The sequence below is a fragment of the Oreochromis aureus genome, linkage group 4, assembly GCF_013358895.1.
Source record: "Oreochromis aureus strain Israel breed Guangdong linkage group 4, ZZ_aureus, whole genome shotgun sequence".
Taxonomy (NCBI): domain Eukaryota; kingdom Metazoa; phylum Chordata; class Actinopteri; order Cichliformes; family Cichlidae; genus Oreochromis; species Oreochromis aureus.
This window is the reverse complement of record NC_052945.1, coordinates 10,611,548-10,638,442: the sequence shown is the minus strand read 5'-3', so window position 1 is coordinate 10,638,442 and position 26,895 is coordinate 10,611,548. Positions and strand designations below refer to the sequence as shown.

The 26,895-nt window shown below is 39.8% G+C and overlaps 1 protein-coding gene across 2 annotated transcripts; it reads right to left on the bottom strand.

Moving 5' to 3' along the window:
- Positions 1 to 223: 223 nt before the first annotated feature.
- On the bottom strand, positions 224 to 26,617 carry zc3h7a (zinc finger CCCH-type containing 7A). Of its 2 annotated transcripts, none has more exons than XM_031737364.2 (23): positions 26,448 to 26,617; positions 25,078 to 25,180; positions 20,144 to 20,183; positions 19,733 to 19,936; positions 14,010 to 14,168; positions 10,234 to 10,314; positions 8,965 to 9,018; positions 8,839 to 8,878; positions 8,400 to 8,743; positions 8,060 to 8,312; positions 7,930 to 7,964; positions 7,696 to 7,840; positions 7,398 to 7,556; positions 6,058 to 6,263; positions 5,468 to 5,568; positions 5,127 to 5,308; positions 4,905 to 4,978; positions 2,841 to 2,977; positions 2,651 to 2,756; positions 2,419 to 2,527; positions 2,195 to 2,328; positions 1,028 to 1,191; positions 224 to 936 (listed from the first exon to the last, which is right to left on the bottom strand). In XM_031737364.2, the coding sequence occupies exons 2-23, from the start codon at positions 25,143 to 25,145 to the stop codon at positions 747 to 749; spliced, it is 2,985 nt and encodes a 994-aa protein (XP_031593224.1). In that variant the 5' UTR covers positions 25,146 to 25,180; positions 26,448 to 26,617; the 3' UTR covers positions 224 to 746. The 2 variants fall into 2 exon arrangements, with proteins under 2 accessions (XP_031593224.1, XP_031593225.1); XM_031737365.2 differs by having other exon boundaries at positions 2,841 to 2,974.
- Positions 26,618 to 26,895: the final 278 nt, after the last annotated feature.

Here is a 26,895-nt window from a genome sequence, read left to right as displayed (position 1 = left end):
TTTAATGTAAATGAAGTTTGTAGGAAATTATTTTACTTCAACTCTAACAATGTTACCTGACAACATACAGGCTTGTAATATATGGACCATTATAAGACAATACAATAACCAACAATGTATGAAACTGCTCTCATAATGATTACAGTGAGATGGACACCTTTTCTGTATTTAGTTACAGGAATTGTGCATGTGTATGCTTAAATAAAAGCCTTTTCAAAACAGATTAAAAAAGGAGCTTTATTTGGTGTGGTGCCCATTACATCGGTAACACTATTAGATAAATGGAAAGTGAAGATGACCTATGTTTACTGATTAAAATAAAAGAATGTCAACTCAACTCTTTATTTAAGTAATTGATACTTAAAACAGTAAAAGGTCATTAACATACAAACTGTTTGTGGGGAAAAAAAATTGTTTAGGTCAACTGTAAGAATCTGAACATGACTCTGATCAAGGTTTACTCATGCTTCCCCCCTCCCCACCATTTTCAGGTATGACAGAATGGTGCACTGCAAAGCTTCTGGAAAGTGTTTTAACACTCAGTATTTGCGTTCAATGATAACACTCCTGTAATTCTGATCAGAGCAAACAGCCACCATTCAGGGGGCCTGTCCTGTATGCCCTCCTTTAAAATCATGCTGTGATCAGGCTATTTCCTGTGCACGTCAGAGGCCCTCAAAGATGACCTGATTCGAGACTGAATACTGCATCATTTGCAAGTGTGCATGAATATTGTGATCACGTCATTATTTAATGTCTTTAAGCAGAAAACTGTATTTTCCAAAGTCATTGTCATTTGGTGCTATAAGATGGTCTTTTGTGGCTTTGGCAAGTTTCATCAAAAGGAATTCCCTGCGCTCCCTCCATTCTTTTAGTTCCTGCTCCCCATGAGCCAGCTTACACAAGTCATCCTCTGTGCACGTGCCTTTGAGGAACCTGCCAAAAAGTGACAGCAAATGTCAACCATCGGAAACAATCAGACTCGTAACAAGACACATATAGTACATGTTGTGTTTGATAAACCTACCTCTCACAAACTTTGAAAGTGCCTGTGGGAAATCGATACTGCCAGCAATTCTGATCATCCTCAGAGTTGAAAACTCGTTCTTTGTGTTTTTCTGAAGTGATATGCTGCTGCCACTGCTTCTCACTGTTGCAGTTTTTACCACAGAGCCAACAATGATTGCCAGCCTACAGAAACAATTTCATTTAATTAATTAACAAATAAATACATTTTAGAAATGTCATCAAAATATGCAAGGTAGAAGCACTAGGTCCAACTATTTTCTGCTTCATCAATAAATAGCACTAAAAACAGAATAACACTGTTGTTAATGAAAACACTTTCATGAAAGACAGGATAAATGATGGATTTAGCTATCATGGTATCACCCACTAGTTGGTGAAGCCCTGTTACATAAAACTTTCACACTGGCCATCTTGTTCAATTAAAGCTGGATGCGACGAGTGCCGTCCGAATAGGATTGTAAAACCGTATGCTAATTGGCTAACACCTATTCAAGCAGAAACCCTGGATAATTGCCACTATGCTTAGAATAACCAACATTTCCAAAAAGAACTTAATGTTCTATACAATAAAACTTAACAAGTGACAGAGCTTGTTAAACTCGACAAGAACGCCTTTGCAGAGGTCAGCTTGAGGGATAGTTTTCCATAGACTTCCACAGGATTTGACCTTTGACCTCATGGCCAATAAATAAAAAGGCACATTTAACGAAATTTGGCACTGGCTTTGCTTTCATTTAAAAAAAATTAAATAAGACATTCATAATTCAGGATGCATAATTAAGGATGTTGCCACTGAACAAAGCCTCAATTACATTCCACTGAATAGGACACAAATAGACTTTCTGCTTATAATTCTGAAGTGTGCTGCCTGGGGCGCATGTGTAGCTAGTGCATTATAATGTAAATTCTTTATATACGAATCCACACGGCCACAAAAAGCACACAGACATCAGACATTAATCTACATTAATGAAATAGCATCCACACAATTACCGTGTTGTTATACATTAATGAAATTAGAATGATTAAACTACCAGGTAGTGTATTTTACTTGCAAATTAGGGAAAGAACCAAAATGTAATAGTCTAGCTGCAAACATCCCTGAGCACAATATTAACTAGATGCCTCTGAACTACATTTCATATCCACTAACTTGTCAACTCACCACTTCCTCTGCGTAGTCAGTTGGCATGTGGATCTGTTTCCCATTCTCCCTGACCGAGTTAGTGGAAGTTTCATCACCCCAGCCAGGCCTTTGAGACTGCAGCCACTGCTCATAAAGTTGATCCATATCTCCAACTAAATGAGGGGATAAAATGTGTTTGCCACGTCACATTCACCAATTAAATTTTACACATTAAGAGAGCCAATCGCTTCAACAAAACTCACTGTTGTTTTCCTTCATGTAGGTCCAAAGGTCTCTTTCTTCCACACTGTGAGCAAATGTGCAGTTCCCAATGTACTGACACTTCTTGCCAGCTGTCACATGCATGCAAATCTAAACGGAGACCAGAAAACATTTGGTCAGCATTATTCGAAATCTGTTCTCATTAGAAACACAAAGAATGAATATTTTATATGTCTGGCAAATACAAGATGGAAAATGGTGCTGGAAACATACCTCAAATTGAGATGGGATGGGTTTTTTGGTTGGAAGCGGTCTTACAGTTGTCCACTTTTTCCTTTCATGGGAACTTACAAGCACCACCCGCCTGTCTTTTGCCCACCTGAGACAGAAAGACAGCGTGACTCAATAATGACATATATTTTGTAGTAGTCCCCCACATACACAAAGACATCCAAATACTTACGTGTGTCTTGCCTTGGCTGTGCAATACTTCTTGTTTTTGTCAGCTTCACTTAGTTGGCCGTTTCTCCAGCACTGGCCACAAACAAACATCATCTTCAGATTCGGAGGCCCAAATCTTCTCAGTGCACTGGGAAGCTGCTGATTAGATTTTAAAGGACTTGTTAAAATCTGTGACTGAATATAAATTTCCCCTTTGCAACAATGAAACAACTAAAAGAATTAAATAAATGTATATAGTGCAAGGCTAATGACAATGGCAACAGCTTAGAGTGGGGAAAATAATTACAAATTCAGCAGCAGATCAAGTAAGTTGGCTCACTTACAAGGAAATGAACAATGTGTCATGTTTGTAGTACTGTCATTTTAATGGAGGGAAAGAATATCTACCAAAAATCCATAAAAAACACATTACATATAAGTTATAAAGTGATTTGGATGTCACTGAGTAAAATAACATTTAATCCCCAAACAAAACATCTTGCAGCTTGGTGGAGAAACCCCTGTTGCAGCCTCTTGTAGTTGGTCACCAGGTTTGCACACATCCCAGGAGGGATTTTGGCCTACTCCTCTCTATAGAAACTGTCTAAATCCTTTAGGTTTCTTGGCTGCCGGTTGGCAACTCAAAGCTTGAGCTCCCACAGATTTACTATAGGATTTAGCACTAGAGACTGGCTAGGCTACTCAATGCAGGAAGACCCATCCACTACCCATCTTCAGTGCTCTGGTTGAGAGAAAGAGGTTCTCGTCTCGCCTTCTCTTAGACACTTAGAGGTTCACTGGCAAACTTAAGACAGGCCTGTACATGTGCCTTATAGAGCAAGGATGACCTTGAGGGACCTGAAAGATTTCAGTCCATAATGGTGTAGTGTGTTACCAATGCTGTTTCTGGTAACTGCAGTCCCAACTGCCTTCAGATAATTAACAAGCTCCTCCCATGTACATTTGGGCTGTTCCACCAACATGATCATCCTAATCCCATAATTTCACCACCAGTTGTCACCTTCCCATCAAGCTTTTTGCTGATAGTTTTCCAGCCTTGTGCAGGTCTACAGTCTTGTCAGTGACATCCTCTGACAGCCGTTTGGTCTTGGTGGTGGAAAGGTTGTAATGGAAGACATTTCTTAGCCCTTTTCCACTAGTACTTACTTGATTTAAGACATTTTCCATTACAACTGAGCACCACTTAAATGTGCATGGGGTCATTATAGCAACGTAGCTGAAAGTCCTATGACGTCATTTGTATGCAACACAAACACCACAACAATGGAGGGCATCCAGGAGATGGCATACCTGCTGGTTGGTGTATATGAAGGGACCATGGTGTTGTTTTTTTGGTAGCCATTTCAAATTTCAAAAATTGCTGGTTTTTTTTTTTCTCATAAAGGAGACGCTCTCATGACTGATCGAGTGACGTCAATCGGTGGCATGCGGTCACATTGTCGGACTGCCTCAGATTGCTTGGAATCCCAGCCAAGTAGGTACTAAAAAGGTACCTGGTTCCAGGTACTATCACCTAATGGAAAGCCCTTAAAACTGAGTTGAGTTAAGCTGAGCTGACCCAAGTACATACTAGTGGAAAAGGGTTCTCTGTGAGAGCACAAGTATCTGTAACTGACTAAATGGCTGTTTGCCTAATCTGTGGGAGTCAGAATTCTGTTTGGGCTGTAGGGTATCAAATACTTATTTCACTCAATGACATGCAAATCAATTTATGCAATCGATTTTTTGCTTGATTGAAATTTAGTCTCCATTAAAATGAATATACCATATAAATTAGAGACTGTTCATTTCTTTGTGAGCAAAAAAAGAAATTCAGCAGAGCATCAAACAATTACTTCCCCCACTGTAACTTTAATTCAGGGCAAAAATCTGTCTAAAATATAGGTTCTTCATTTCCTTACTGTTAAATGTAAAACAGAAATGTTTTACACTTAACCATTAAATTCATGTCAGAGACAGGAATTTTCCTTTGGGATCAATAAAATTCTTCTTCTTATTATTTTATGTATGTTTAATGTAGAAATACCCACTAGAGAAAGGAAAAAAACAACAACACTGGTTTTACCTGAGCTCCCTGCAATGAAGCTGTTGCATTCCAAAACTTATTAGCCTCTTGGACAATGTTTTCGTGAGTGATACCTGTGTAATCCAGAAAACCAAATATACATGTAATTTGATTTATATTTGAAAACATAGCATTTAAAATTACAATCTTTTATGGGAAAAAGGGAGCATTTCAGATGCAATACCACCCAGTTCTTGTATCATTTTCAAAGAATAGTCTTACCAAGCTCATGCTGCATCATCCAGACCTTCAGCTCGATGAGGCTGTGGGCGTAGAAACAGTCATCCTCTCTCACGCAACCGTACCTGACTTCGTGGCGACAAAGATCCAGCTGGCAATGGGGACTCAAGGGTCTTATTTTGGAATACCGGACAGTATTCTCTTTCAAAATGTGGACCAGGCACCTTCAAAAAGAAACAGAGTGATCAAACTCGCAATCTGATAATTCTTATATATTTCCAGAATATCTTCATATTCTAAGATCTAAACACTGTAAGGGTAAATCCTTTAAGTCAGAAATAAAATGAAGATGGTTTCATGTGCTGAAATGGTGATTCACTTACTTATGATCCTCAAAGTCATGCTTTGTCACAGGATGAGAACAAAGTGAAGGGTCATCTTTGTTGGTCTTGCTGATTATTCTGGGTTTGTGGTCAAAGCATACCTGCAGAACAGCACATTTCCCATAAAATATCTGTTTTAGGCATTAAACTAACAAGACAATAAACTATATATACACCTTTATGCTATACATACTTTGATAACCTATAAAACGTGAGCAGCAGAAAAAGTTTCTCGCATTCCATTCCAATGAAAATGAAAAAGATATTTACTGCTGCGCTTAAATGAGCCAGTTTATTCATTTCGTAACTGTCTGCATTGTTTTCTGCATTTAACATATTTGAGCAAAAGAATCAATCTACAACGAGGCCAAAGATTTTCTCCTCAACTCACAAGGAAAAAACAAAAAAACATGCGAGGATGTTTTTCCCCCTTGAATTTGTATGTCCAATTACTTTTAAAACACTGAACCGAAAATATTAATTTTTAAAGTGAAGATTTGGCACTTCCATATAACTTAACCAGAAGTACTGGTCCTGCCTTGCATACATCCACACTAGTTTTGGATAAGACACAAAATCAACATACATACCCCACAGAGAAACATGAATATCCCATGATGCTCCTGCAAGATCTTGGGAACAGTCAACCTGACGTTGGAGTTTGGCCCAAAAGGATCGAAGAGCAGTTCTCTGGAGATAAATCCTTTCCGCTCCAGAGTCCAAACATCAATTTCTTCTTGGCAGTATGCAAATGTGCAGTGGCCAGGATACAAGCAATCTTTTCCAACAGCCACCTCTGCAACACGCAAGGTCACGTTTTATTATCATAATGAGTGCTAGAAGCAAAGTGTCAGTCATAAAGCATGTTACAGGTGTTCCTCTGGAGATAAATGTGTACATGTTCTGTAGGGATAAGTAGGTAAACTAAAACACAGGAAATAGCAGTGCTGTTGCATGATTTTTTCCTGCCTTGCTTTTCTGAATGAAAGGTACAGAGAGGGAATGGGGCATATTGTTGTTGCTCCTTTAAGCCAGAGGCAGACTTAGTCACAGAGCTGAACTGACATCTGTGTACATGAGAAAGCCAGTGAGGGGGGACATGCTACACTAGACACTGACACTGTTGTAATACACGTCATGCCTCTGATTTCAGAATGCTGGCATGCTTTCTGAAAACACACACCGGGACAGCATTACACCACATTTGTTTGTGTCAGTGTAAACAAGCAAAGAGGGAATGCGACCTACTAAGAGGGATTTCTTATCTTATCTTATTCAGTCTCTGTAAAAAGGTGGTAAACGATTCAAGTTTAAAGTGGGGCTTTTAAGCTTTTCCTTATTTTCTATGTCATGTTTACAGTTAAAATGGTGGATGATCAAATAAAATACAGACCAAACTTCTATTTGGGAGTGGCGACCAATCAGAAGAAAGTTTAAAGACAGCGTAGTCTTAAAGGGAGAGGAGCTAAACTGGCTTGATTAGGAATGAACTCGTGAGCTTGGTATATGATAATTAAGGGTTATTTTGCCAAGTTATCAAACAATAAGAATGTGGAGCTGAAAATGAACATAATAAAATATGCCCACTGTAACAAAACAAATGTGCAAAAAGAGCTTTGATAATTCAGATAATTCTTGTCAAAACAAAGGTAAATTAATGTTTTGATTTAGTGAAAGGGTGGAGAGCTCCAGGCCTCAAGGGCCGGTGTCCTGCAGGTTTTAGATGTGTCCTTGATCCAACAGCTGATTCAAATGGCTAAATTACCTCCTCAACATGTCTTGCAGTTCTCCAGAGGCCTGGTAATGAATTAAGCATTTGATTCAGGTGTGTTAACCAAGGGTGATAGCTAAAACTTACAGGACACCGGTGAATGAAACAGGCTGCGACAAAGGAATTTACAATCAATAAATCAATCAATCAATAACTAACCTTTGCAAATGTAATAAGGTCCAACATATTGAGTTTTTGTTGGTCTGGGTCGAATGAGCTTCCACGTTTTGTCTGGCAAATGCTTGATTCTGCCAAGTAATACATCCTTTTTGCATTTATGGTCTTCCGTATGAAGTGTGTAATCCAACACACCAGGCCCTGTGAATAGAGAAAATATGAAACAAGTTACACCAAACCCTACTTCCCATCCCATCCTCAAAGACGGTGACAAATTTGAGCTTACAGCAGAACAAAAAGCAGACAGTTAAATAAGTGTACTGTCAAAACAATTCCTCACCAGTTTTGACATAGCACACTGAACAGGCTTGTTTGAATTCATGTGTTTCAGCTAGGGGGTTCTTTGCTAAATCAACAGCAGCAGGGAGGCCTTTCACATCAGGCATACCCACAGCCATCCCCATTGGGGTGTCATTATTGTTGATCTGTAATAACAAAGAAAAACAATGTGATATGAGCCTGTAACAAAGACTGAACTGATGATGGTTCGATATTATTGATAAACAGTAATTACCTGTGGAATGAATGCACTTGGAGCATAATCTGAAACTGCGACAGTAGGAGGGGAAAAATGCTTATTTGTGTATTTGATACAGATGGAGAAATAGTGATCTGAACCCAAGTAAAGAGGTGAAGTAGCATACCTGGTTTATAGTCTGATATGCTGAGACTATCCAGAGAGTCCAGTGGTGGTGAAATGGAGTCAAAAGTGTCCATACCAAAATATGCACTTGACCCCGACTTGTGATAGAGAGGCGGCAGCGTTACAGTGCACTGATGTGGACCACTGGGGAGAAAAGGGTGGATGTGCGATGGCATCAGGAATGCACTTGACATGGAACTGCCTGAGGCAATACTGGCAGGTAAAGGAAGAGGCCCCTTCACTGTAGGAATAACCTGACAGAGGAGATTAGGGAAAGTCACACGTCTGTTCAAATCTAAACTCACTGTCGTATTTATTCGCCAGGGATTCTGCTAACTAACCATAGTAGATTCGGGGCCAGCTTGGTCCAGAAGATCATCTAGGTCGTCCCCAATGATGTCCGTATCAAAATCTTGACTAGTATCAAGAATTGGGTAAGGCTTACTGGCTCGGCACCCATTTACGAATGTGAGCGCAGGGAGGGGATCGGACGTGGACGCAGACACAGGCAGGGCGACAGATTCGAAGCCCGGAGGTTCAGATGAGGGGACAGATGAAATATTGTTGGTAGAGGGGAGTTCATCCACCACTGCTTCATTCAGAGGTAGGTGCACTGCCACCGGAGGTTGGATGGGAGCTGGTCCTGGATTCAAAACACTGCTATCCTGGGTTAACTGAGGCACTTCTAAAAAACACATAACAGGGTGGACAGATTGAGTGACTTTAGCCCTGGCATCTTTTGATATGCAAATAAAAAGGTTATCAAGGACCGAAACTTACCAATTTCTATATTTTCAACCGAATCTGAGCCATAAGAAAACTGGAAAATACAAATTGTTATTGATCACCTTGTGTCTTGAAAAACTACTGCTACATATTTTCTTTTGTGTGGCTGAGGTTGCTTACCTTGTCACATGATGCATCTTGATAACTTGATCCTCTCAAAACATTCAAGGCAGGCTGTAAAATAAATAAATAAAATCTTTTTATGAATTCACTTCCTTATCATTCAATTAACACAGCAATTCACTGAAAACCACCTCCACGAATCAGAGTGGTTTTACTTGTTTTGACCATAACCGGGGACCCATTATGCTCCAAGCTCTGCATTTAATTTTTGGACAGAGCAGTTTTAGCTCCTTTTCCTTTAAGCAAACTTTGTTCTGAGTGGCTATTCCACTGTAAACAGAAAGTCTAAACAACAGGTGGTTGGGTGGAGTATGTGTGTAGAGCAGGTGTGGGCTCACAGACAGGGACAACTGTAGTAAGCAAAGCAACTGATTAGCATCACATTAAGCCAAAAGTTGTAAAATCTGACTCAAGCTCAACTTTTAGTGCACTCTGAAGCCTGAGCTTTTGGATTGCAGGGATTACATGTTTATGTCAAATATTTTTGCTGCCTCTTAAGTCTGACATCATTATCCATTTCCAGGTCCAAACTCAAACAAACACTGGTATCACAGAGTTAAAAATGGCCCTAACTTGTCAATAAAATGTTCCGTGTGGTTCCTCTCCCACGTGTTACGATAAAGTTTAACATCCAGGTATCCATGAAAAAGGGGCTTTACAGGATTTAAGTGTAATGGAACCTGAAGTTAGCAGGAAGTTAGCTTGCTAGTTTCCATCTAAAATTGATCCACCTTGTTCTGACTGAGGGATTTCTAAAAAGGAAACTAAAACGTGCAGCTCTGTTCTCTCTTTGAACATCAATGGAGACAGAAAACTAAACAGGAATGGAGGATGAACGGTAAGTTTTTCTAAAAGTTGAGTGTCCCTGTTGGGCAGAGACAAATGCAATCATATGGCAGTGAAAGAGATGCTGAAAACAGACCAAACTTCAGTCAAGAGAATGCCTGTGATGATCGATCCACAACACAGGGTTAGTCATGCACCTACTGAGCCTCAGAGATATTCTTTTGTGAAGAACAGTTACATCACAGGGTTTTAAAAACTAAGCCTAAAGATGTGACGCAGATGAACTGTGCTAATGAACAGCTAAAGAAGCATACAACAATCACAGGATTTTTTAAGGGGTTTGTTTATAAATAAATAAAACAATATACAGGGCATTGCAACGTGTAAAAAAAGAGAACAGCCTTAATGAACACAGTTGGAGCTTGGACCTGGAAGCAGGGTTTGTATGTCATTGCTTAATAACCGGATATACATCCATACCTTACTCCTCACATAAGCTTTACGGATTTTCAACCCCAAAGTTTTGGCAAGGTCCTGAGTCAGCTGTGTGACACTGGAGTCCTGGGGAAACAACACAGGACAGTTACTGTCGTTGATTCTTTATGTTTTACAGCTATTAATAATCTCCTACATGCTATTCATGTTAAATTAAGACTTTTTTTTTTTCTCGAAATCTTTCGTTGCACTATTTCACCAACCTGGAGAGTCTATCTAAAATTAAATCTGACAGATACACACACCCCCTCCATTCATAGTATTCTATACAAATACAGGGCAGAAACATGGTGCAGTTGAGACCACTACTTTATAAAGCAGAGCTTCTTAAAGCACGGCTGTAACACAAAGTCTTCCTGACATTTTTTGTATCCAAGGTTACATTTGCAGTCCTTCAAGCAAAGAAAATTTCTGTACCTGAAATGTGTACAGAGGTTAGGGGAAAAAATGGGTGTGGGTGGAGGTAGACAACAATCTGACTACAGACCAAATTTTCTTCATTTTTTATATTATCTATGATGATTCAAAGTGCGCATGTAGAATTACTACTTTTATACCTTTACTACAAAGATTCAGTGAATGTAACGGCACATATTCATACTTGCGGTATATGGTTTATACAGCACAATACACCTTTTATGAAACTGATCTCCAACTCTGACTTACTATAACAAAATCTTTAAAATCTCTGTCTGCAAAATACTCCTACACGATCAACAGTTAAGCAGACAAACTTGGCATACAGGTATGTCTGCCCCTGAAGGTGCTTCTCTGTCATATAGGCCATGTGGCCAAGCAACCACCTACCATCAGGCTAAAATGTCCAATTACTGGTGATTCATGCTTCAGTTACTTCATAACTTCAAACTCCTATAAAACCCTATGGTCTCTGCGCTGTACAAAGTCTACCTGTGGAAGTCTAAAGCAGGCCTTTGTTATGGTCAGGTTTTTCTCCCCTTCAGGGTCTAACATTGTTGTCCCTCACGCTTTTCCACATCTTTGTATATTTCCCTCGTATACCACAATTGCCACGATTACCCTTCAAGAATTTGCTGACATTTGTGAATCCTTATGTTGATGCTATGGTTGCTATTCCTTATATTGAGATGATGATTTTTATCCTCTCACCGATAAATTCAAAAACTGCAGCAAAAAAGCAGATAGAAATGCATGGGAGGAAACAAGGATGAACAGGCTAATGACAATATTTTGAGGCTGTGCCAACTTGACATGTAGTTACATCTCTCGGGCGGTGTATGTAAGGCTATGCCGTTAGAGCGGTTTGTAGTTACGACATAGATACTGTATTTTTCCTGCTGAAGCATAAATCTCCAGAAAGAAGGGAGACCCAGGGGGAAATAAAGCTCCAGCATTTTATTTATTTCTATCAGCTGGGACACAACCACAAGATAATTAACACAAAGCACCAGCACAAACATAAATACCTGCGACAATGTCAGCCATTTATGTAGGTTTAGTTGTAAAGAAAACTGTAAAGACTCCCCACAGAAATCTAAGTCATGCCTTATTAGCATTTATGCACTCGTAACACTTAAAGCACAGTATTGTTTTCATTTCACAACATTAAGTATGAATAACTCATTATCCATTTGAATCCAATTTTATTTATATAGCGCCAACATTAGCCTCAAGGCGCTCTATACTGTAACATAAAGACCCTGCAAGAACACAAAGAAACAAAGAAAACGCCAACAATCATATGACCCCCTATGAGCAAGCGCTTTGACAACAGTGGGAAGGATAAACTCCCTTTTAACAGGAAGAAACCTCCAGCAGAACCAGGCTTGGGGAGGGATGGCCATCTGCCACGACCAGTTGGAGTTCAGTGATTTGGCAACATTTGGAAATTTAAAACTTCTCCTGAACTGACATTTGAGCACTATTTGTAGGAAAGGAAGAGAAATCAGTAAATTAAGATGGCAGAAAGCAAAACCGATAGCCAATTATCTAATTACCGGGGTATATCAGTCTATGAAACTTTCTTAAGTCCTACTCATTTGCTAAAGCAGTCATTTGGTGTATCCTCTATATACAGTTAAGCCCATAATTATTCATACCCCTGCCAAATTTTGACTTAAAGTTACTTTTGTTCAACAAGCAAGTTCTTTTTTGAGCAGAAATGACACAGGTGTCTCCCCAAAGATAATAAGACGATGTACAAGAGGCATCATTGTGGAAAAAAATATTTCTCAGGTTTTATTTATATTTTAGCAAAAAGTATCATGTCCAGAATTATTCATACCCTTCTCAATAATCAATAGAAAAGCCTTTATTGGCTATTACAGCAATCAAACGCTTCCTATAATTGCAGACCAGCTTTTTGCATGTCTCCACAGGCATTTTTGCCCATTCATCTTTAGCAATGAGCTCCAAATCTTTCAGGTTGGAGGGTCTTCTTGCCATCACCCTGATCTTTAGCTCCCTCCACAGATTCTCAATTGGTTTCAAGTCAGGACTCTGGCTAGGCCACTGCAAAACGTTAATGTTGGTGTCTGCTAACCATTTCTTCACCACGTTTGCTGTATGTTTTGGGTCATTGTCATGCTAAAATGTCCCCTGGTTCCCAAGGCCAAGTTTTTCTGCAGACTGCCTGATGTTGTTGTTGAGAATCTTCATGTATTGCTCTTTTTTCATGGTGCTGTTTACTGTGATTAGGTTCCATGGTCCATTGGCTAAAAAAACACCCCCAAAGCATTAGGTTCCCACCACCATGTTTGACAGTGGGGATGGTGTTCTTTGGGTTGAAGGCTTCTCCATTTTTATGCCAAATGAAGGCAACATCATTGTGACCAAATAATTCAATTTTTGTTTCATCTGACCATAACACTGAAGACCAGAAATCTTCTTCTTTGTCCAGATGAGCATTTGCAAAGGCCAAATGAGCTTTTGCATGCCTTAGAAGTGCCTGGAGAAGTGGCGTTTTCCTTGGTCTGCATCCGTGGAACCCAACAGTGTCCGTTGGACTGTCTGCCTTGAGACATTGCCACCAGCAGAGCCCAGATTCACCAGAATGGCCTTGGTGGTGATCCTTGGATTCTTTTCACCTCTCTCACTATTCTCCTGGCCAGCACAGGTTTCACTTTTGGTCTCCGACAACGTCCTCTGAGATTTTCCACAGTGCGGAACATCTTGTATTTTTAATAATACTTTGCACTGTAGCCACTGGAACTTGAAAACATTTGGATATGGCCTTGTAGCCCATTCCTCACTTGTGAGCAGCCACAATGCACAGCTGCAGGTCCTCACTGAGTTCCTTTGTCTTAGTCATGAATGTCCACAGACCACCTGCAGAGAGCTGCTGTTTTCACCTGTTGAGTTGATCAAAACAGCTATTTCCAATTAATCAGGGTAATTAGGATGCTTTAGAACAGCTTTGACTATTTGGAATGGTATGGAACTTTGGATTTTCCCAGAGACTGTGACAGTTTGTAAAGGGTATGAATAATTCTGGACATGATACTTTTTGCTCAAATGTAAATAAAAGCTGAGAAATATTTTTTTTCCACAATGATGCGTCTTGTACATCATCTTATTATCTTTTGTGAGACGCCTGTGTCATTTCCAGTCAAAAAATAACTTGCTAGTTGAATAAAAGTAACTTTAAGTCAAAATTTGCCAGGGGTATGAATAATTATGGGCTTAACTGTATATATATCCAGTACGAGAATTACCAGCTAACTTGTCCACGGGAATCCCAGGAGAAAAACAAACAAAAAAACAGGGGGATTGGGCCTCCTTACCTGAGGCACTGCTAGAGAGCATTTGGCAACAGCCTCATAGGCCTCTTGATGTCGCCCCAACTCTTTCAAGGCTTTTGCTTTTCTGTACAGAGCTCTGTAGTTGCCCTCATTCAACCGGAGAGCCTTTTCACAGTCTTCTAGTGCTTGGTCATAGAGTCCCTATGGAAAAAAACATGTTACAGAGTAAGAATAGTCATACTGAGGCATGGTCTGTGTGCACAAAACAAAAGTTTCCTGTGTCATAAATTGACATTACATGTTCAGTGAGTTGACTCAGGTAAGGGTGTGGTGTGTTGTTTTGCCTCCCTGAAGACAGCAGAGTGGTTTTACTGCCATGTAACATGACTCAATACAGGCAAACACACTAACAGGAAAGTAGGGTTGATTTTCCACCAGTTTGATTTACTGGAACCCAGTCTCTCCCATTACCAAGTTACATTTTGATGCATGAAACCTACACCTTTCTGGTGTATTGTTATACGTTTTCACCTAGTTTCAAATGGATTTAATACATGACATACACTATAATTTATTATCTTAGAGCAAGACTAGCCATTTCAATTTAAATCAAAGTTAAAAGCAGCACGTGTTATTAAATCACTGTCCAAAATCTAATCAATCTAGAATGTCAGCTTCAGCAGTGCAGCACAGAACTCTTGGATGTGTTTTTATAAAGACCAAAAGAAAAAAAAAAAGAAAAAAAAATTATATTTTATATAAAAAAAACAAAACAAAAAAAACAAAAACAAAACAAAAAAACACCCAGCACGCCCCTGCGGGCGGTTTTATCCTTCAAGCTCGGGTCCTCTACCAGAGGCCTGGGAGCTTGAGGGTCCTGCGCAGTATCTTAGCTGTTCCCAGGACTGCGCTCTTCTGGACAGAGATGTCCGATGTTGTTCCCGGGATCTGCTGGAGCCACTCGCCTAGCTTGGGAGTCACCGCACCTAGTGCTCCGATTACCACGGGGACCACCGTTACCTTCACCCTCCACATCCACTCGAGCTCTTCTCTGAGCCCTTGGTATTTCTCCAGCTTCTCGTGTTCCTTCTTCCTGATATTGCTGTCATTCGGAACTGCTACATCAATCACTACGGCCGTCTTCTCCTGTCTGTCTACCACCACTATGTCTGGTTGGTTAGCCACCACCATTTTGTCCGTCTGTATCTGGAAGTCCCACAGGATCTTAGCTCGGTCATTCTCCACCACCCTTGGGGGCATCTCCCATTTTGACCTTGGGACTTCCAGGTTATACTCGGCACAGATGTTCCTGTACACTATGCCGGCCACTTGGTTATGGCGTTCCATGTATGCCTTGCCTGCTAGCATCTTGCACCCTGCTGTTAGAGCTGGGCGATAAAACGATAACGATATGTATTGCGAAATAACTTTTTCTCGATAGAAAAATTAAACTATTGCGATAGGCCTCATCACTCTTGTCCTCTTAAAAAAAAAAAAAAAAAGAACAGCCAATCCAAATTAAGTAGCGCAGAGCCGAACCAATCACAGCCGCAGTGTCACGTCACGTGACTTGTTACGTGACAGCACAAGCGCCAAGGCGCACATGTGTATTTGTTTTTGCAGCCGTGCAGCCCGGGTAATGAAGGAAATGAGTTTGCGGACTAGAGAAAAATCAACCGAGAGCGTGAGCGAAGGTTACCGAAGAAAAAACAGATGATGGCTCCAATGTCGGAGAGCTTGTCGAACGGAAGGGCCACAGAAGTTCCGTAGTGTGAAGGTATTTCGGCTATTTCAAGTCTGACAAAAAACAGAGTAGCGCGCACTGTAAATTGTGCCGAAAGCAAGTCTGGAAATACAATAAAGCGGTGCATGCTCAATCTCTGACTGACAGCGCTAATTCGTCATTCGGCTTTTGTCAGACTAAAGTAACTGTTAAAACTGTTTGAAAAGCTAAGCTATACAACAAGGAGAGATTGAGAATTTCCTTTTAGTTCTCAGTTTATTTGATATTGACAAAAGTCAATTTTGTCTGTTCTTCTGTAAAACGACCTAAGATTTAGTTTTAGAATTAATATTTTGTTTCTAAGTGGAATTGACAATTTAGTGGTCTGTTTTGTTTGTTCTATTTTGAAACTTAAACGCTTTAGCGGCTGCCTTTTGTGTAGTTTGCAATATTTGCCTTTATTTATCTGAAACTGAAGTCTCATGTTCCTTAAGTACATCTGCCCTGTTGAACTTATTATAGGAAATAAATATTTTAATTAAAACAAGCTGCTAATTATTTCACATTTTACTTGTGAGCAACGGCACATTTAAATCTTACAAATATAGTTATTTGGCTTATATCGTGATATATATCGTTATCGCCTGAAATGAAAAAAACATATCGTGATATGAAAAAATCTTATATCGCCCAGCTCTACCTGCTGTTATGTGCTGGATTGTCTCTGGGGCATCTTTACACAGCCTGCACCTGGGGTCTTGCCTGGTGTGATAGACCCCAGCCTCTATGGATCTTGTACTCAGAGCTTGTTCTTGTGCTGCCATGATTAGTGCCTCTGTGCTGTCTTTCAGTCCAGCTTTGTCCAGCCACTGGTAGGATTTCTGGATATCAGCCACCTCCTCTATCTGCCGGTGGTACATACCGTGCAGGGGCCTGTCCTTCCATGATGGTTCCTCGTCTCCCTCCTCTTTCTTGGGTTTCTGCTGCCTGAGGTATTCACTGAGCACTCGGTCAGTTGGGGCCATCCTCCCAATGTATTCTTGGATGTTCGTTGTCTCATCCTGGACTGTGGTGCTGACACTCACCAGTCCCCGGCCCCCTTCCTTCCGCTTAGCGTACAGCCTCAGGGTGCTGGACTTGGGGTGAAACCCTCCATGCATGGTAAGGAGCTTTCTTGTCTTTATGTCAGTGGCTTCTATCTCCTCCTTTGGCCAGCCTATTACCCCAGCAGGGTACCTGATCACGGGCAGGGCGTAGGTGTTGATGGCCCGGATCTTGTTCTTACCGTTTAGCTGACTCCTCAGGACTTGCCTGACCCTCTGCAGGTGTTTGGTGGTTGCAGCCTTTCTAGCGGCCTCTTCATGGTTAACATTCGCCTGCGGGATCCCCAGGTACTTGTAACTGTCCTCTATGTCTGCAATGTTGCCTTCTGGTAGTTCAATCCCCTCAGTTCTGACTACCTTCCCTCTCTTTGTTACCATCCGACTACACTTCTCCAGTCCGAACGACATTCCAATGTCATTGCTGTATAGCCTGGTAGTGTGTATCAGTGAATCGATGTCTCGTTCACTCTTGGCATACAGCTTGATGTCATCCATGTACAGGAGGTGGCTGACAACTGCTCCGCTCCGTAGTCGGTATCCGTAGCCAGTCTTGTTAATGATCTCACTGAGGGGTTCAGGCCTATGCAGAACAGCAGTGGGGACAGAGCATCTCCTTGGTAGATCCCGCACTTGATGGTGACTTGTGCTATGGGCTTGAGTTGGCCTCTAGCGTTGTGCCTACATCCCCATTGAGTTCCTGATGAAGGCTCTTAGGGTCCTGTTGATCTTGTACAATTCTAGGCATTCCAGTATCCAGCTGTGGGGCATCGAGTCATAGGCCTTCTTGTAATCAATCCAGGCAGTGCACAGGTTGGTCAGTCTGGTCTTGCAGTCTCGGCTGACTGTTCTGTCTACCAGTAGCTGGTGTTTTGCGCCTCTGGTATTCTTGCCAATCCCTTTCTGTGCCCCACTCATGTATTGACCCATGTGCCTGTTCATCTTAGCCGATATGATGCCTGACAGGAGCTTCCATGTAGTACTGAGGCAGGTAATTGGTCGGTAGTTGGATGGGACGTCCCTTCTTGGGGTCCTTGGGGATCAGGACCGTCCGACCTTCGGTTAGCCATTCCGGGTGTCTCTCGTTAACTAGCAGCTGGTTCATTTGTGCTGACGCTCGTGGAGTGCAGTCAGCTTCTTCAGCCAGTAGGCGTGAACCATGTCGGGCCCTGGTGCTGTCCAACTCTTCATACTGGAGACCCTTTCTTGGATATCTGCCACTGTGATGGTTACTGGACCCTGTTCAGGGAGGTCGCTATGGTCTGCCCTCAGATCCACTAGCCACTGAGCATTGCCGTTATGGGTTGCGTCCTTCTCCCATATGCTCTTCCAGTATTGCTCCGTCTCCAGCCTTGGTGATGCTGTTCTCTTATTGTTCCCTTGCCACTGAGAGTACTGTGTATTTTTGCCATATATATATATATATATATATATATGGCAAAAATCAACCTGGTTATCAAAGTTAAGCCCCCCACCCCCTAATGTTAAGGGGTGTCAAACTGGAAATGCAAAGTGTAGCATTACAGCGAGTTAGCAATTCAGTTAGTATTTGAAAACCTTTAGTTACACTAATGCACGTTTAACTGACAACGTACAAAAGAACATGCAATAGCAAAGCCAGGTAATGCTTCACTTTAGTAGAACTCCTGGGACACTCAGGACAGTGAAATGGTACTCTGAAGCCAGAGTTCAAGAATTTAATTCAGATTTTATTCTAACATTATGTCAATGACAGATCATCTGTTTTATACAACAGAGATAAAATAACTTGTAAGAAGCCCTTAAAACATAACATGGTCATCACCATCCACCTCTACTAATCTGTAACTTAAAACTGTGTTTTGTTTGACTTTTGTTTGATTTTTGTTGACTTTATCACACAATAAAGTCGATTTTCATTGCTCACTGTTTGATGCAAAGGTGAAATGGTTACTTTTTGGGTAAATGTCAAGTTTTGCAAGTCTATTTGTGATTTTCCTTTGCATTATACTCATGGCAATGAAGAATCTTCACTAGCTGAATGCACTGATTTCTGTACAGAGCCAGGAATTTAATTCCAGAAGAGATATGGAAAAAAAACGACATGTTTTCAGAGGAGCTAAGCACAGGGTTAAACAGGGGGAAATATAAACCGTCTGTACCAGCTATCATCACAAGGAATGCGATGACCCTGGACAATATCATGGATGAGCTCAGAGCAGTGATTAAGTCCCAGAAGGAATATGGTGAGTGTAGTATGATGTGTTCCAGAGAGACATTGCTACACTTTCTGGACTGCATTTAGACTGTGCCGAGCCTCTGGAATGTGTCCATCTTACTTACAGAGGAAACTTTCTCCTGTCAATGCAGTCTGAATTCAATCTGAACACACTGTTTGTATTCCTTCACTACCAAATTGCTTTGGCAATCAGTTGAGCAACCAAATTTGGCACACAGATAAATCTTAAACCCATGAAGTTTCTTATTTACATGGCAGATAATGACATTATCATGCTGCCTAGCAACCACATACCACTGGGTTAAAATGACCCATTTCTAGCATTTATGCACCTAAGAAACCTTATTAAAGCATTCTGTCATTTTAATTTCATAACATCTCTTTCCATCCACAAAAGTTGAATAGTGCATGACGTATGTCATAGCAACCACCTACCAACAGACTACAATAACAATTACACAGCAGAGCAGGGGAGCAACAAAAAATGGGCAGTAACTATATTTAACTGTATTATCTCAATATGATTAAGTATATCACTTTGCCAACAGCACAAACAGACCAAACAATAATGTAGCTTGTTTTTCACATCCCAAATTTTAGTACAGTACCTTATCCTTAGAGTTTTCCTTTTCACCATTATGCATTTTACTAACAAAACTAATATGTAAATTTTAAGAGCAAAGTTTGAAAGTGACTTGTGATCAGTGTCGTGCTCACAACTTACCGGAACAATATTTAGGTATGCCGCAGCTCGATTTGCATACAGCTTTTCTAGTAAACCTGTTTGAACACAGATATCTTCTGATTCAGCATAATCTGCTATATTCAGTGCTTCAGTATACATCTCGATGGATTTTGTCCATTCTCCTTCTCTAAACACGTCGTTTCCTTCTCCAAAAAGGTTCCACACAAGGTCCTTTATGAACACCTGGAAAATTTTAAAAATCCAAATAAAACAAAACATACAAAGTGCAGTAATATAGTAATACGTCTTTACACAGATGCATGAAATTACATGTTGCCTTTTATTTTTTTACCCAATAAATTAAAATGACGTCAAATTTGTTTAACTCAGATCAAATTTTGATGGAAGATGAAAACTGGGTCACCGTCCATTCAAATTTACATTGCTTACCTCATACTGCTCCTGACTCCCAGGAAACGGAAGGGTTGATCTAAAAGAAAGAAAATAAATGAAATTACAAAGTGCCAGCCATTAAATAAATTATGGATGTGTGAGAGACTGTAAATTACATTAATTGCACTGATTTTGTTTTCTTTTTTTTTTTAAGTAAAACATCCTAAAAACTGTACTGAAACCAAACCATCTACAGGTTTGGTTTAAATCATGTAGTTTACCATTAGGAAAATGTACACAATGACAGATCATGTTTGTACAATTTAATGTGACAAGAAAATGTAAACACTTCTGTTAAGTGAAGCAACACTCCGCCTCAACTATATAAAGACCAATTAGTGCCTATGTGCATATTCAACCACCAAAAGCCTATTCTTAGCCATGTAAACCCTGTTCATGTCTATCTCTTATTACATAATAAAAAAATCTAGCATTGGGTCTTTCCCATACTTGGTAATGGGGAACAAAATAGTAGGAATGCCTCAAAATGCAGTCCAATTCAACCCCACTATGAACCTCAAATCCCATTAAGATTAGTAAACACTTGATTTTAAATGTCAACACTAATGAACATTATTATATATGTGAAGGCATGTTATGGCAGAGCTTTCATATTAGATCAGATCAGATGAATGCATACAACACGTGTAATATTCTTCACTAAAAAAACAAAAACAAAACAGATCTAAACTTGATGCACTGGGAGAGGAAAGCGTAGTTGTATGAGACATTGGTTCAATAGGTTGGTGTGGGTGCAGGTGCTGAGAGCAAAGACAAGTAAGTCAACAACCCATTGTGAACAAGCATTCACCCTTGTATATGTGAAAATTATCTATCAATCAATCGATCGATAGTCTTCCTGTATTGTTAAGTTATACTAACCAGTAGTGACTGGCAGGAAGTAAAATTGTATTATGATTCTAATCAGGGTGCGGTTTATGTCACAATTTATTGTTTCTAACAGACCAAATAAAATACTGATCTCTGACCAAGCAGTTCACAACCTACATTTCATTTAGAGGTCAACACAGACCTACAGTCATTATCAAGCTTAATATCATCAACACATCAACAGTCATCAATTATTTGATGCAATGTTAAACTAGCTGGATAAATTGCTACACTAAAAGGTTCCATTGTGCCATTAAATGCTATCATGGAAAAGTTTTGGGTTTTTTTCCTCAAAGGCTGTTTTCCACTTCAGCTGCTGCCTGGTATGTAGAGTTGCATTCCTTCTTTTAAACAGTGGACTAGGAGGGTGATATATTCTAGGCAGTCCTTTCAACCACGGCATGATGAGCTCCTCTGCATACAACAAAATACCAGTTCGCCCATTGTTTTTGAACAATTAAGTATTTAATGATTCTGTGTGAACAAATCTAAGTGGCAGACCTATTTCATTCATCTTTGTCAACTTTACACGCACACTATGAAACAGTGACGACATTCACCATAGTATTTTAAGTATCACATTTGTTTTAAAACAAATTGCCCTTGGTGGATTAGATGAAATGAAAAGCTAAACTGCTTTGCTCAGCTCTAAAACAATATGTGGTCATAAAGGAATTCTGCCTGATGCTTGAATACGAAGCTAGAAACAAAACTGAAGTCTCTCTGACCTCCAACTGATCTTAATAACCCAATAAGATTGTGGTGGACTGTTAGTTACTGTTACTAACTGTTACTGTTAAAATGACAAGATTTTATTTTCACTCTGTTCCTTTACAATCATTCAATGGGTATTGTGTTATCTGACTAAGTATTTTAAGTAGTGGAGTTCAAGTATTCGGGGTCTTGCTCATGAGTCAGCAGAGAGGGGAGCGCGAGATCGACAGACGGATTGGCGCTGCGGCTGCAGTGATGCGGACACTGTACGGGTCCATTGTGGTGAAGAGAGAGCTGAGTGTAAAAGCAAAGCTCTCGTTTTACTGGTTGACGTCCCTACTTTCCCCTACAGTCATGAGCTTTGGGTAGTGACTGAAAGAACAGTATCACAGATACAAGCGTTAAAAATCAGCTTTCTCCCTTAGAGATAGTATGAGGAGTTAATCCATCTGGGAGGGGCTCAGAGTAGAGTGCAGAGCAAAATTAGTGTAATATCATATGATAAAGCCATGTGCTACACGCTTAAAACCTCAAGAAATCTTTTTCACATAATTTGTTACTTAATTTATAGGCATACATATATGTATATATATATATATATATTTATTGCTCAGACAAGTTGTGTGACAGGATTACACTGTAGGGTGGACGTCAGGGATGTCACCAGAATCAAAACTACTTATGATTCCATACCAACATCCACAGGCGCTGTATGCACGGAGGTGGCAATTCTTCTGAAACTGAAGAAGGCTACAAGTGGTCTAATCTAACCAAACATGCTGAAGTACAATACTAGAAACAAAGCCCACAAGCACAGGGAAAAATACAAATGGGACAGCAAAAACTACACGTGGAAGATGGCAAGTAGTGCAGCTCTGCTCCAACTCAAGAAAGGCAGATTCAGCTATGAGAGTACTTTGCATTCAAGGGTGGCTGACAAAGGGATGATGGTTCACTCTTAAAAAGCAGTGTTCAAATAAACCAAACCTTCCACGACAGCAATACTGCAGTGCACGAACATTTAAAATGCCAGCACCCTGGAGCTGTGACGTCAACTCTGAATGGATCAGATTTAGGAAGTTAAGTTAGTGCATTGTGTTGATGTCTCATTTATGTTAATGTTTGTACGATAATGTTTAAGTTTTTACAGTAATGTTTATGTTAGCTTACCTGTTGGAAAACTTCTCAGCATGATGCTTGCTAAGCGAACACTATGGAAATTTTGTTAGCTGATGAGTGATACGCAAGAGTAAACAATTAAACAGAAGTAGCCACACTCTTAAGTTTTTTTCCCTCCCCTCACACATTAACGTTTCTTCTGAAAAGTAAACGTCTTCCACCTATCATTAGGTAGTTAATCTGTAGGTTGGATCATGTCAATAATTATTTAGTTTAATTGACATTGAACACTACGCCATCTGAGAAACTATGATATATAACTAAATTTCTGATAAGTAACTGTTTTTTCTAATTCTGTTTTACAAGTATTAAGATGAGTTTCCAGGCTTTGCACCTCTCAAATGGCTCAAGTAATGACAGAGAGCATCTTTAGGATGGTTATCGGCAGCTGGGAACATCATCTCAAAGATAAGAGCAAGCGTCACTCCAGAGCATGTCCACTGCAACCGTGAATTCATGAACTGGAAAGAAAATCTTTTTGAGTTAATTTGAACCCAAACTTATGGACAGAAGCCGTTTTTAGTTTCCTATTTGCACATTAATTTTTGTTTAAATCCTACTAGCACTTTAATTTGTATTACTAACCTTTAGTTGCAGCCCTAATGCTGATGTAATGTAGCTGTAATATTAGAAGGCTACTCTGCAAACATCCTTTCAGTCTGTATTCTGTCAACACAATAGGCATGCATTTTAAATAAAAGATCTGCCTCCATGTTTTACAACAACTGTTTAATACGTAGTTTGTTTAACTACGTAAGATGATCATTTTGTTTGAGTATCTAGAATCATGCGATTCTATTGAGTACTGACTACTAAATGTTTTGGTATCGTGGCATCGCTAGATATGTTAATGATACTTTTTCCTCCTTTGAATTTGGGTGAGTCAAACTGATGTTAAAAAAAAAAAAAAAAAAAAAAAATTATATATATATATATATATATATATATATATATATATATATATATATATAAATTCAAAAGTAACTTGTTTGAATACTCAAGTAATCTAATATTCTGATACAAGGATATATTATTGTCAAGGATTCCTTTTGCCTATGAATTTTAAGCTTTTGTACCAGCATGTTTCTCCCTTAACCTGTAGTGATGAGTCAATGAGTCAGTGAACCTCACCTCTGACCACAATACTAAGGAGAGTTTCTGAGGATCTCCTGAACTTAAGTAAGCACAGCTTATTAATCAAACTTTCTTTGAAGTGGGTGTAATGTTGTTAACGACTCGTAAACTTAGCAAATAAACTCACAAACGGTCTGACAATGTAATCAAAGTGTGAGTCAAAGTCACAGTTTTTTAGGACACTAGCATAACATTAGCTTACAACCAGCTGTCGTCGGCTGTCCAGAGACAGTAGGGTTGCATGTCTGATGACATCTAGTGACAATAACCTACCTACTGTGACAATACTCATTATAAATAAACATTTTTATATACACTTTTCTTATGTTATAGCCCTAAATTGAAATCAAGAGAAGACGAGAAGAAGGCTTGAAGTGAGGAGGAAGTCGATAAGGTGGAGACGAGGGAGGAGGCGGATGAAGAAGAGGAGGAAGAGAAAGATGATGAAAATTTTAATGTACGAATCTTAAATCATAAATGAGAGATTGTGGTTTTGCAGACACGTGATCGCTTACCATGTGGCATTAACTTTTCGTCCATTTTAGATGTTTAGCAATCCTGACACGTCAAGTGAGTGAATAACCTACTAAACATTATTATAAGTAAGCATAGGGTTCTAGCATAAGTATGGCAACTAACTTCAGTTCAGGAGTGAGGAGAAAGAGGATGAGATACCAATGAGCAGGAGAGAGTAGTGGTGAAGGAGCCAGATGAAGAAGAGGCAGCGATATAAATATGTAAACAAAATACGAGTTATTGGATGTGATCTCTACCGGTTATCACATCTAATGAGGCAGACAACTCTTGAGCAATATGCAAATGACATCACATGCAAAACCATAATAGTATGAAAAACCACACTTTCACAGACCTAATTTTTTATGTATAAACAAACCAATAAGATGATTATCAGATTATCAAAATAGTTGCCAAAGCGGACCAAAACTAACTAATAAATGGGCTCAGGAAAACAGTCACACACTGAAAAAAAAGAAACAACCAGGGACACTTACTGGATGAACTGGAGGCCTTTTTGAATCTCCTGCCAGCGGCTCCTTCTGTCCAGACACGCTCCAGACATGTTTGCGTGTTTTGTCCCTTTTACTTAGTCAGCACCTGAAATTGTAGAGTATTTTAAAATGACAGGTGCAAAATAAATAAATAAATAAAATACTGCTCATTATTGACTGGACAAGGGCAGACTGTACTAACTAAAAAGCTCCTTTGCTCAGTGTTAACATTCAGTATATGATTTCAACTTATCAGGGGCTTCTTTGCCGATTGCCTTCAATTATTTCTAGCTTCCGCATTTAGTAATGACGACATGCTTTTAGTTCCGGAAAGTAACGCTACACATTTTGTTAGCTTGCGAAGTAATAACAGTAACAACAGAGCAGATACGGGTTAGTATAACGTTAAAGAACGATAGAAAGCTACAAAATCTACACACCTGAAGAGTTTGACAATAAGCAGAGCCGTTAGGATCCATTTAAACTTAGCATCTGAAATCAAGCGCTCCATCATCGGACAGCTCATTGCCTCATGTAAATATTTTTGGGTTTGTCACGAATTTCATCAACAAAGAATGCACACTGTGTGCTAAACAATGTGCGTAAGTATTCGAGCATTTATCACCTTCTGACAGTACTGCGGCCACGGCGCATAAACCCGGTAAATGAAGCAGTCAACCCTGGATGCTCATAGATAACATGATATCAGGTGTCATTTATAAACATTTTCAAAGGCACTTCTTAATTGTGGTTGCTAATCGGAAGAGAATATGGGCTGCTCCCGAGTCATGCGGACGGTTATTCTAGCTTTAGACAGTCACCCGTTATGTTCCATTAACTTAACGGTCGGACCAAAATTAACTTTATTATTGCAGTGCTTTTGTGTTTAGACACGTTTTTTTCTTCTTCTAGCCACTAAGCACTCTCCTCTATATGAAGACAGCACAGTGTGGAGAATACATTCATTTCAACAAAGTTTTACAGGAGAGGAGGGAAAGCGCTTCGTGGATATGTCCGATAATGGGCGCATAACAGTTAGCGCACGTGTGTTACCCGCGGCCAGGGACCGTCCAGTTCTCACCAGCCATCATCATCGGCTAGCAAATATTAGCAATTTTCATACTGTTCCAAAATATACCGAAGTGATACAACACACGTCTTCTATGGATGCTGGAAACACGCGGACGTTAGCAAAAACACGACGCTACTCGCCTAAGTTTCTAGGAAGTAGACTGAACCTAACAAAGCATAGGCATGCCTAAGTTAAACTAGTTCCTCAACGCAAACAATAGCGAGGTGTAGCTGTTTAGCTGTAGCTAACACACAATAAATATCAAAGAAATGGATAAGAAGTAGCTGTCGTTCACACTTACATGAATGAGCCTTTATTCCGCACAAACCTTACATCGGCTATCTAAAGGGAGGGAAAGTGATTTTTCGTTAAAGCTAAAAGAACTTGGCTAAATGTGGGATATCGCTGAAGGCCGCCCTTTGCTTCTTTTTCTGCTCTGATGCAAGCGAGCGCAAACATCGAGTCCATTAGCTCTGGTGCCCCCTACAGGCGCTGAAAGGTTGTGGCAAGTAGGATTTAGGTGTGTGGCGATTAATAATAAGACAAAACACGTGGATATTTGTTTTTTCTTATTAGCAACAACAAATAATAAAACAACAACAACAACAACAACAATAATAATAACCTCAACAATATCAATCTGCTTAGCACTTTTCATTTTTATTGTTATGTTTAAGTGTTTGTCTTACAGTATGTAAGTCTTGCTGTTGTGATTATTATCAAATGCATTAAAATATACATATAGAGAA

Bases quoted from the DNA above. Each gene is read 5' to 3' on its own strand.
- zc3h7a (XM_031737364.2), bottom strand. From the start codon at position 25,145: ATGTCTGGAGCGTGTCTGGACAGAAGGAGCCGCTGGCAGGAGATTCAA. The intron at 5,569-6,057 runs GTATGTATGTTG...GCTGTTCTGCAG, and splicing joins TATTCATGTTTCTCTGTGGG to GTATGCTTTGACCACAAACC. The intron at 2,329-2,418 runs GTGAGTTTTGTT...CCCCTCATTTAG, and splicing joins CTACATGAAGGAAAACAACA to TTGGAGATATGGATCAACTT.